Source organism: Paramormyrops kingsleyae, chromosome 2, assembly GCF_048594095.1.
Source record: "Paramormyrops kingsleyae isolate MSU_618 chromosome 2, PKINGS_0.4, whole genome shotgun sequence".
NCBI lineage: Eukaryota > Metazoa > Chordata > Actinopteri > Osteoglossiformes > Mormyridae > Paramormyrops > Paramormyrops kingsleyae.
In genome coordinates, this window is record NC_132798.1 from 1,639,839 (window position 1) to 1,651,980 (window position 12,142).

The 12,142-nt window shown below is 45.8% G+C and overlaps 1 protein-coding gene across 3 annotated transcripts in view; it reads left to right on the forward strand.

The window, feature by feature from the left end:
- rxrab (retinoid x receptor, alpha b) overlaps positions 1-12,142 on the forward strand; it is an 87,450-nt gene that overhangs the window by 14,829 nt on the left and 60,479 nt on the right. For 2 of the 3 annotated variants that reach the window (XM_023809541.2, XM_072703319.1), the window contains exon 2: positions 9,270-9,401. In XM_023809541.2, coding sequence (XP_023665309.1) covers positions 9,270-9,401 — 132 coding nt within the window. Of the gene's footprint in view, positions 1-6,096; positions 6,488-6,612; positions 6,787-9,269; positions 9,402-12,142 lie in introns of all 3 variants that reach the window. The other variant, XM_023809542.2, reaches the window with a different exon arrangement.

Below are 12,142 nucleotides of genomic sequence, written 5' to 3' on the forward strand. Positions count from 1 at the left end.
ATCTGTGAATCCTATCGAAAAAAGCCAAAAGTCTCGTGTTTTGTTTGGTTACTTATGGTTAAGGTTAGGGTTGGGTAGGGGTTAATTAAGGTCGTCATGTTGGGATTAGAGTTTTCCCTATAGAAATTAATGGAGAGTCCCCACAAAGATGCAATTACAAACCTGTGTGTGTGTTTTATGTTCATGCATATAAGAAGAGAGGCAGTGGATCGTCCTAGTAAGTGATATTCACATAATGCACTGCAAGGCATTAAATGCTTTGTATTAATTATTCAAGTGCATTACATATGTTACTGATGATCAGCTAATTACATGGTGAAGTGCTGAAAGAATAAGCACAGAAATGAGCTTTTCTTTAAAGTGTCAAACGCGTCAGAGGTGGTTCAGCCACAGCCCAGGAGCGACGGCGTGGGGTCTGTCTGTCGCTGTTAATCGCAGTGTCAAACATCCTGCGTTTGAGCGGGTCAGCAGAGAAGGCCTGATTGTGTGTGATAACGGCACTACCTGAAAACAAAAAGGAAAGAGGAAAAAAATGGAAAAATGTCACGCCCACACGGGGTGCAGCTCAGAGCAGGAAGATGGAGAGTTTAGACCCCTGGGAACTTCATGGAAGGAGATGCCTGTGCTGGGAACTGGCTCTCAGCACTGCTTTCTGGGGTAGAGTTCATCTCCTCTCCGGTCATTACTTGGTCACTCAGAGGACAGGGACATTTTATACACTGTATAATCCTCCTGAAGTTTGTGTTTTTGGGTTCTCCAGGTGTTCTCCAGGCTTAAACTATGTGTTTCTACAAGGGGGCAAATCACTGTCAGTTTATAGTGGCATAATGTCTTTTTTAATCATGTTCAGTGACAGAAAGAGAGCATGTCACGCTGTTATCAGCAAATGCTTTTATGATATTTATTGCTAAGGGTACAGATACAAGAGTTTAAGTCTGCACATGTCAAGGAAATTCTTTATTTGTGTCTTGATCTGTGCTTAATTGCACAAATTTAATTATGTTGTTTGCCGAAGGAGCTTTTAAAGGCAGAACTGAGCCACAGGGAAGCCGTTCGCTGCAGGCTCTCACGGGAGATCTCTAAAGCAGACACATGCACATTCTTCTTCCAATCATCCGCATAACCTTGTTATCACGTTCACTCTTTCCTGTTGTTTGTCTCACCACCATCTTGTCAAATCTGCCTCCTCTTTGTTATTCTTCTCCTGAATTTGTCAGTCTCCTTCGTCGGGAGGAAAACAAGCACTGATAAATGGCTGTGGAATCCAGAAAGCTGTAGAATCCAAATTGGCATCCTGGCTGGGGTGTAACCCTGCCTTGTGCCCTCTGATGCCTGGGACAGGCTCCAGTCACACCCCCATGACCCTGACACGGATATGCAGTTAGAAGATGGATGGATGGATGGATGGATGGATGGAAGGAAGGAAGGGTGGTTGAGCTGATGTCTCTTTCGGCCACTACACTGGCCTGTAGCATCTTCATACATTTTGAATGCCTCTTTGTAAATATGTAGCTAGTATTTGTGTGTTTTTGTGAGCATTTAACTCATCTATGGTGTCTCGGGCAAGTGAATATAAAATAATGGTAAATAATTTGTAATTCCTAAAAGAATTTCCAAAACAGTATTGAACTGCAGAAAAATGGGTTTGTTGTATGTTTAAATAGACATGCAACATTATTATCATTTGTGAACAAAATGAGTTTGTTCTTAGTCTGTATGGGATGCGTGTCTGTATGTGAATAGTAATCAATGTATTTAGGAATGATGACAAAATGTATGTCATTTATGTGGAACTTTAACCAATCAGATTTTCAGGTCTTCTTCTTTTTTAGGACTTTTTTGGTTTAGAGAGGATGTAATGTGGGGATGTTTACTTTGGAAATTGCTTAAGCGAGTTAAAAAGTGACTGAAATCAAGAAACTGTGTGTTCTGTTATTGTAATCCAGAGGGATGCCAGAGCATTGAAATCCAGAGGAGAGATCACTCCACCAAGGCCTCTTGTGTGTCTTTGGAAAGCTGCTGATTCATGCTGCCCCCAACTCGTGCAGCCTGATATCAACAAGAGCCGCAGCCATTCATGCGACTCATAGAGGTCAGACATGCGATGGAACATGCAGTTACTTCTCGTCGTTGGGCACTGTGTCTGAGACAGAGTGTCAGAAATGTGACCTCAGGAACTGTGGTGATATTTTCGGGTTCGTATCATTACACATGTTGGTTGGGCTGTTTGACTTTTTATGCGTATTACATTGACTCACAGTTGTGAGAGTGAGTTCCGAGCGGATTCCTGAAAAGATGGAGCGAGGCCGGCTCTTTGGAGCGGCAGCGTGGAGACGTCCCTCCCAGTAGATCACACCGTGTTCTTCTGCTCAGGAAAGAGCAGGACTGAGCTGAAGGAGGCAGGAAGAGGCAGGGCTGTAAGAGGACACCGGGAATCTCTGGCTGGGAATCTCTGGAGGGTTCCAGCCCGTGGAAGGCGGGGCGGCGGCACGTTGCCAGGGACGCGCTCTCTTTGAAAGCCGGAGAGCTTCAGGAATGAACTCTGACCGTGAGGTTGACCCCGAGGGACATAAGTTCCCCTCAGCTCATGTGTGGGCTCCGGGGGCGGTGCAGAAAAAGGAAATGCCCACCCAGCTACTTACATAAGGCATCATGGGGTGGAGACACAGCGAGAGGAAGGCAGAGCGCTGAAGTCTCCGTTCAGTATTCTTCGCTTTTCTTCGCTCTTGAATCTGCTCGCTTAGGTCATGTTTCGCTTTGGAGGTACGATCTCCTGCTTTGAGGTTACATGCTATTCGGGTCTGTGTCTGGCTTCTGCAGGGCCGCCCACAAATTAGCATCTGCCCGTGTTGCTAAATGATTTGTAATCCAGTGACCTGACACTCGTCGCGTTTGTCCCTTTTGAACAAATGGATGTTCCCAGGCATGTGACTTGTGGGATAATTAATGCTCCCGCACACTGCCAGAGGGCACAGGACACATGGAAGTTAATCAGAATGGGAACTGGGACCCTGGGAACAGCTTTCTGTAGCTATACTTGCTCTTACACCTATTCCCCACATGTTTTTACACTAAAATTAGTACACAAATGACCCTCAGTCACATTGGAAATGCACTGGTACTCCAGGCAGGGCAGTCAATGGATGGTTACATCAGCCCTTTCATTACCAGGCGAGTGGACACAAAGCTAGCTAGGCAGGCTTGTTAAGCCACTAGCAAAACAGTGGTTATCTCGGTGTGTTAGTTATCTTCAGCAGTGTACAAGTCATTTAATGTTTTATGTGCTCCTCTGCATTTTTACTCTGCTTAAACTAGTGAAATTACATCGAGTTTGATATAGAAACAGTCATTCCTCTAGTTGAGTGTGTTTAGTTGTATGTCCAAGTTGGGGTTAGTAATATATTGCAGTTATATATTGTTTTTCATTGAACGAGAAACGCTGGTGCTGTGATACTCAGAAGTATTAGGACAAATTGACCTTAGTATAAGAATGAATAATGTTATTCCTGAGTGATGTAGCCATCTGAATACATGGGACAAAAATTACTTTGGAGGACGAATTTGTGTACAGTAGTAAACTAATACTTGTGTATTTGGTCCTTTTAAGAATGGCTTAAAAGCTACTCAAGACTGAAAATGTACATGCCTTTGAAGTTGTTTCTTTACACTTCCAACAAGTTTGATTAATCAGTATAACAAAGGTGAAAATTCACATTTTGCAAGTTGTATAAATGGCATATGGCATTATTAAAAGCTGCTATACAGTATACTTTGGACCTGTCTGGTTTAGACTCGCCCAGTTCTCTGTTTAGTTAAACTTTAATTAAACCTCTAATATGACTTTCCAAATAGTATAACATTTATAATTGAAAGGTTGTTACAATAATTATATTATGATAGGAGTCTGTTTAGTGTTCACATTTTAACAGAAAAAGCACACTATAACCAAAATTGAAAAAAAAAACATTTTAATAAACAACAGGACAGAACTGAAAACAGAAATGCCTTTGTGTGTTATGTTGCATGCTACAGCGAGTTCTGTTCGAAACAGACCCTGAGGGTAAATTCAGAAATATGAAATGAGCCAAACTAACTAAGCATTTTTTTCCCAATGAGACTTTATATGTGGCCCTTGAACCTCTGTTTGACTTAAGATTTAGCTTCTTTTAGCCTCTGGCATTCTGGAATAAATTAAATGTGAAATAAGTCTATTGTGTTGCGTGTCAGAATCATTCGGATGACTGAAGCCTTCCTCTTGTCAATTCTCAGCTGATTCACATTTCAAGTTAGAGCTCGTAGGTACTCAGACATGTTCTTACATTTCGTTGTGAAAGTATCCTGCTACTACCTTTGCACAGTGCCCAGGAATCTCAAACTGCTCAACAAAGTATTTTTCCAATAAACTTTCTGTCCTAAAACCTCTCTACCATACCTCAATATAATTGTAGAAAATCTCTATCACTGCATTTTCAGACACCTTTACATAGAAATCTATAAAATACATCTAAAAACTGCTATCTTTGGATAAGTTTTGTATAATTTCGCATAAAGAAGATGGCCTACATGCAACGAGACCCATGGCTATGGTTATATACTTTTATTTATATCTGGACCATTTCTCTCGTCCTAGACCTTAGGCATGGTAGAGCTTCTGTTAGGAGTAGTTTGCTCTGAAGGTAATCGATAGGCATTCAGTAGAGAGGCCACATCACAGACAGGCTAGCTAAAGGAGGTACGTGTTCTCATTTGAAATTCCTGTGCATTCCGCAATTCTCTCGTGAACGACTAATACAGAGACGGCTTTGGCGCTACCAGGAAACATGCAACCTACTTTAGATACCTTAACTGTGGGCACAAATTCCGTCGTAACACCATAAGATACGAGGCCGGGAAAAGATGCAATTGCAGAGTACCACTCGGGAGGGACAAGGTCCCCCATCCGTGAGGCAGACAAGGAGATCTTATTGGGACCATAAAGCCTGGCTTGGACACAATAGGGAGAACCATCTGGGCACAGTGTTTGAGTGCTGAGATGTCTTCAATGGTTATGTGGCTCAGTCTCCTAAATATATAGTGACATTATTGATGGAATATTTCTTTAGGATGTGAAATATTGTGTTGTAACACAATTAACCTTATTGCTGGATCTCGCAAAACAAATAACACAAAAGAAAAAATGGATCTAACCTTTCTACTCCATGCAGTCTCTACGGAGCCAGATAATAATTACAGGAGCCTGTGACAGGTCCTTAATTGACAGGCGAGTGCATAAATATTTCCATTGGTGTCCGATGCGGAGCCTGGCTGTGCTTGTTCATACATGTGGCTGCCATAGCCGCTCCTTTTCCTGGGAGACGAGCACAAACACATTCTGAGAAGAAATCACTTTCATGCTGAATGTGATACATTTAAATGACTCAATATTAGTGATAGCGAGGTCGGGGCAGCATGCCTGTTTACCCCTAGGGTATTTCCGCTGTCAGTGCATTGTGGTAAATGAAATCAAAGGCTTGGGTGGATTAATGCCCTTTTACGTGGGAGTGTCTGTGTTGATGACATGGAATTTTGATGGCAAGAATTGCCCACATCTGCTCACAGGTTAAGAAATATGTGAAAACTTCACATGCTTCAGTGCCTGTTAGAGAGGCACAAAGCCCTAAACATGAGGAGTCTGTCACTGTCTATCCCGCCGTCCATTAAAGGCTCGTAGCATAGTTGTTAATATGCAGGTTCTTTGGACTCATGTTATTTTTATAAACTTAAAAATTCTCCTGTATGGATTTATTTTATTATAGCTAGGTTCTGTTTTGCATTTTCATTCGTACTTTTTTCTCTTTCTGTCCTCTTACATTATTGAGATTCCTAAATGCTCTTCTTACAGAAATAACGCTTAGTGACCATCACGTGAATAGTGACCCCATGCTTTTGAAGCAATCAGGTTACCGCATTTTATGAGGCTGATGGGCCGCCGTTTTAAAGCCAGAACAGATGTACAGCAGTCAGAGGCCCAGAGGGATCGATGTGACATCCTCCACCACATTCCCTTCCCAGCCCGTGTCCTCCTCTCTCATGTTATCTTCATCACGCGAATCTTAGGGGCAGCTGAGATGCACATTCAGAGCCAGAGAGAGAGTGACCAGCATGCCCACTGGTCAGAGGGACCCCACCATGCTCACTGGTCAGAGGGACCCCACCATGCCCACTGGTCAGAGGGACCCCACCATGCCCACTGGTCAGAGGGACCCCACCATGCTCACTGGTCAGAGGGACCCCACCATGCCCACTGGTCAGAGGGACGCCACCATGCCCACTGGTCAGAGGGACCCCACCATGCCCACTGGTTAGAGGGACCCCACCATGCCCACTGGTCAGAGGGACCCCACCATGCCCACTGGTCAGAGGGACCCCACCATGCTCACTGGTCAGAGGGACCCCACCATGCTCACTGGTCAGAGAGACCCCTGTCGCAGTGGGCCCAGTGTAGAATGTACGGTTGTCTCAGATGTATTCATTGCTTTGCAGTTGCACACAGTAGACATAACAGGATTGGTATGGTTCTGTATGAATTGTGTTTTGTGAATTTTAAGACATTATATTTACTTTATTCAGCAGAAGAGCAACATACAAGTCAGGCTCAGAGAGCAGAGTCAGGCTCAGTGTCCCTGGAGCAGTTAGGATTAAGAGTCTTCCATTTGAGCTCACAACGTTCTGGACATGGACACAGATCCATACCCTGCTGAACTGAATGCGACCCCAGTAGATGTACCTGCAGAACAGAGAAAAAAAGTTAGTATGGCATATTTTTAACACATTATAATTCTCCAATCAACCTTAATGGCTTCGTTGATGGTCCATCTGCTCAAGAAAGCCATATCTCAATGTTTGGATGGAAATATGACGGCATGTAATCCAAAAAAATCAGTCTCAATGAGCCATGATTAAACTGTTGCTTGGAGTCCAATGTCTCCTTTGAAATAATCCTTGTTTACAGTCAGTAGAAATCAGGAGCTGGGTTGATGTTTTCTCTGCTCTCTCTCACACCCAGCCAGCCTGTAGGAATAGAAGATGACAGCCAGGAAGTCATCATAGGGCTGCCGTTTGACCTGCTCGCCACTCCACAGGTGGCTGCTGTTCCAGTTTATCTGACACTAATGAATCGTGCTTTCAGTTGTTGTTGTTCTCATTTAAATTTCTTTTTAATTAGTGTCGCTGAGCTCTTCCTCCCGTGTCTAATTGGCCAACTCAGAATATTGGATTTCGGTGCCCGCGCCTGTCGGCGAGTCGGCTCTGAGGGCTTCGCCGAGTGGCCCGAGGTCCAGGTCTCCTGATGGATGTAGATGTTTTTTATTTTTATTTCCCTTTTTATTTTTTTGATTCAGATCATTGCGGAGTGTGACAGACTGGCAGCAGTCTGGCAGGCGGCGAGGAGAGCCGTCTGGGTTACCAGGGGGCTCTTATTCAATATCACCGTGCTTGTTTTAAATGTCATCCTCTCACTGTGGCTAGGCTGACATGTCATTCTTGTCGAAAATAATACGGCACCATCGAATGTGGCTGCTCTTGCTTTCATTCTGGATGTCTTTATAAAGGAAATAAAAAGCTTGGATGTTCCCCTGAGCATGGGAGTATGAAGCCAGCCATTCCCTTTCAGTGTTTCTCCTACCATTATATTAGGGGGGTGCCCAGCCCCCCCAATGGGACCTCCCGCCCTCCTTTAAGTTAATTTTTATTTAATTTTATTTTCTGTATAGCGCCAGATCACAACAGAAGTCATTTAAAGGTTACCTTTCCCATAGAACAGGTCTTTACATTGTCCTTTTATTAAACAAACTAAATAGCCTTATATTATTTATCATATGTACACAACAGCTTGTCATTTTTGCCTCTACCCGGTCGCGCGTTTACAATTCTCCTCTACTCTCTGTATCATGCATGGCGGAGTTCCGCCCCGACGCGTGCGCACAGACACGTGCGAGCGCACAGACACATGCGCACACACAGGTGAGCACACTCCCATCAGCGGACAGAGAGCATGTGTCGGAAAATATGTCGCGTCAACCACCTGAAAGGCAGACAAAAATATCTGTGTTTTTTTGACTGCCGTCATTAAAAGAAACACATGAACACCAAGAGTCCTGTCGGTGTCCGTCTGCCCCCCCCCCCCCCCCCAAAAGCTGTAAACCTAGGGGAAACACTGCTTTTGGATAACTCTTCTGGCTCCCCCACCTCTGAAAGCACCTCCTGTCCTTCCCAGCATTCACTAGTAGCTGAAGCTTGATGGAGTCCACTTTGATACAGGCCTTCACAGACGACGACGGGTGATTTCATGTCAGATCGTGCCCAGGCTCTTCTCTCTCACCATCTAGCGAGAACTTAATCTTGAGTTGAGTTGCTGAGGGCTTTGTTTTTCATGCACGTGGACTTGTTGGTGGTGCCTGATGCGTGTCCTTTTCTTGGCAGACCTGTGCTTTACATGCAGGAAGAAACCTTTTCTGGGCAGCCATCTGTCGAAGGGCTATTGGACTGAGACTTTGGGTCCAAGGTTATCTCGGGAGATGCTGTATTTTTTTCTTTCTCCATTTGTTTCTGCGAGTTTATTCTTTGCTCCAGGGCTAGTACGACAGTTTGTGTCAGTGTTGGCCTGGAGAACCTGAGACCCAGGATTTATGAAGGTGCCCAGCAGTTGGGTGACCTTGTCCCTGGTAATGGCTTCCCGGACGAGGGTGACTTTCCTGATCTTGGGAACAGACGGCCGTAGGTCCTTCTCTCCCTTGCAAGGGGATCGGCGCTGGCATTTCACCCAGAGATCATACCCTGCACTCTGGCTCTGCGCATCAGGCACGGGCGCCGGTCCGGCAGGGTGGCGGGGCTGCTGAGAAATGGCCCCACGGTGCGCCGAGGCGGTGAATGTGAAAGGTCGGCAGGGCCTCCCAGTCGGGGGCAGGAGTCGAATCCACAGGCCATTATGCTCAGGTGGGAGGGGTCTGTTTACCATTCGTCCGCTGCTGCTGAAAGGGCAATTCTTCAAGTGAGCCTCATCTACGTCGACAGAGCTACCCGGTGCTGGGAGTCCCCCGTGGGGCTTCCTTTACTGCCACCCAGGATTCTCCTCCCTCACCCCCAACCTTTTGAATTCCAGACGCCCGCCTGCAGTGTGTTTGTTTTTACTGTATCCTTACTTCACCCATCACTTCCATCGTCACGCTTTATCTGCCGCCTGATTTATTGAAACACACAGGAGCGCTGACATGCCCCCTCTCTCCCCCCAGGGTTCCTGAAGCCCCAGTGCTCGCTAGCGCCCCCCCATCACAGAGGCCGCACTGGGGAGGCCGACGGCTCGCCCACCGTCTGCTCGTGCTTCACCGGCATGTGCCCCCTTCACCAGCGTCGCATATCCACAGGTAATCACATCCAGCTCGCCCACCTTTCATGGGAAACTGTGTTTCTGCGGGAAACACATAGCAGTTATCGTTATCTTAATAAATGAGCAAGAGCCAATTTCCTGAAAAGGAACCATTTATCCCCACTTTATTATAATTTTTTTTTTATTATTTAAAAAAAAAGCCTTTTGTTCATATGAAACAGCATGCGACTTAATCCAGATCTGTCAAGTGAAAAGTTTTTTATTCATTTGTATCCTGTTGTGTGCAGCATATAAATTTCAGGATTTTTTTAGCGTCTGATTTTTTCTTTCTAACTAGAACTTTTCTTTAAAAATGGTCAGTGAATCTTTGAAGGGTGTGTGAGACCAAGGCCGTCCCACTTATAAACTTGCATGGAAATCTGAAGGAGCACAAATAATAGTTACTATTTTTCAGTAGAGTTATAATTTGTATTTTTCCAGTGCAGGCTTGGCTGCAGGCTGCATTCGCTATAAAGGATCAATTGTATCCGTCCATCCATCCATTTTCCATAGCCACTTACCCAGTGTGGGGTCGTGGTGAGGCTGGAGGCTTTCCCAGGAAGGACAGAACGGGAAGCAGGGTGCAGCCCAAAGGGATGCCAGTGCGTCTCAGAGCATGCACATATACGTGAATACACACACTCACGCACGCATACACACACACACACAATCTTTGTAATCTAGTCATTTTCCTGTCCAAACATTTACTATAAGGCTGTACTTTAATGTAGTTTCCCTCGGCTGAGTTTTGTCAAAACACCCAACAAAGGGGAAACTTATTATACCGAATGTTGTTCTGTTTCTCAGTTCCTGGGCTGTACCGCCGCCAGTGTGTTTGTGTCAAACTGACAGGCAAAAACCTCATTAAGCACATTTTTCTTTTTACCTTTGCTCTCTTTGTTTCTCTTATGTGGCGGCACGCCTGTTTCGCAAAGCTCGTCTTGTCGTTTTTGAAAGCCAGCGAGTTTATTTGTTCTGCACTGAGTTTATTAATGGCGTCCAAAAAAGAAAAAGTGTTGCTACAGGCTAATGTGCATTAAACATGAGCTTCCTCGACGGCGCGTTGATCTGTTCTGAAGATTCGGCTATGAAGACTCCCTTCGTAAAACGGCGCCCTCCGCAGGGAACGTGTCGCGACAGGGTCAGGGAAGCATGAGCCGTGTCTCGCGGTCTCGCTCTCTGAAGTTTAGCTCCTCGTTCGAACTCCAGCGCTGCAGACGCCGTGACGCTCGTCTTTGATAGGTGCACATTATGGCTTTCATGCTTTTTTTTGGGTCTTTATTGTGGCTCGATGTTTATGACACGACCGAGGCAAGAAGATGGATTCCTGGCGAGTTCAGTGCCTCCCAGAGAACTGGCGGGGAATGGGCCCTGTTTGGCAAAGTTTGTTTTGACACAGTTGCTGTGTAAATGCTGAGGTGTGGTTACAAGGGGTTGGAGTTCTCGTACTTTAGTGTGAGCCTGGATTACGGGTCTTCAATTATAGGATGTATAGCCATAAGTCAGAGCAGCCGCATGCAGGCCGCCCGGGAAGGTCTGTGTCTTCCGTGATTCTCGGCAATCCCAGCCCACCGCAATGATAGCTTGTTGCCCGGCGTGCAGACAGCTGGAAAGGGGGGAGTGGAGGTCGCCAGAAAGACCCTCGGCCTCCCGGGATTCCGTCCACCCCGGTGATGTGGCGAGTGTTTGCCACGCCGCCCGCGTGTTACCAACATGGCGGCTCACTGAGAAGGCCGACGCTTGCCGCCTGGAGAGGCGCCGCCCCAGAAAGGTACAGCATAAAGAGAGCGAAAGAAAAAAAGAAGGAAAAAGAAAGAGCGCACTTTTTAGGGAGCCGTACAATGCAGGCCTTGTGTGGCGATCCGGCTTCTCTGCGAGGAGCAGAGTGGAGGAATGGAAAAGATTATCCACTGGAATGTCTGGGGTGGCCTCAAACGGCTTAGGCTGCGCGGACAGCCAATGGGAGTATGCGGACAGCCAATGGGAGCACGCGGACAGCCAATGGGAGCACGCGGACAGCCAATGGGAGCACGCCGCCCAGCACTGGGCTAATTTTTTCCTGATGAATGCAGCCGCCTGCCCCGTAATAGAGTCTGATTGTCAACACTGGCTTCACATATGGTCTGTGTTGTTAAAATTAAAGTGGCAGCTGCCTCTAGGAGAGTGAGACCCATACAACTCGGGCGATTTATTTTCCTCCGAGAGAATGGGTATCGGCAGGGGACACGCTGCCGACTCTCTCTGGATGGTCACCTATCAGTATGACGTCAGTATCATCAGTGTTTTTAGTCTGACTTATAGAGTCTTAGTTCTTCATTGGCTCTCACAAGACATGGTGCCTCCATCAACTGAAAGTCACTGTAAAGGAAAAATGAATGGAATAAGTTAGAATAGTAATATTGACTGTCAGTAGTATTTATTGTTAATCTGACTGAAAGTGAGAGTCTAAACTGAGGAATGATGGTGTTCACACGACTGTCCACTGCTGGAATGACTCTGCTAGCACTTAGGAATTGTATGAACAGCAAAATATAGATTTTATGAGGCCTTCCTGCTATTCAGGAATGTGTTTATTATTAGAGGCTGTAAGCATGTGACCCCCGCCTCCTGTTTGCTGTTTCCCCCTTCCGAAACATGAAACATGAAACATGAAAAGTATCATCATGGGTCGACAGAGAGCTGTGTGGCGGAGCATGCCTTGCGTGTTCCTGAAGCGCATGCGGACTCCCTGGGGACTCA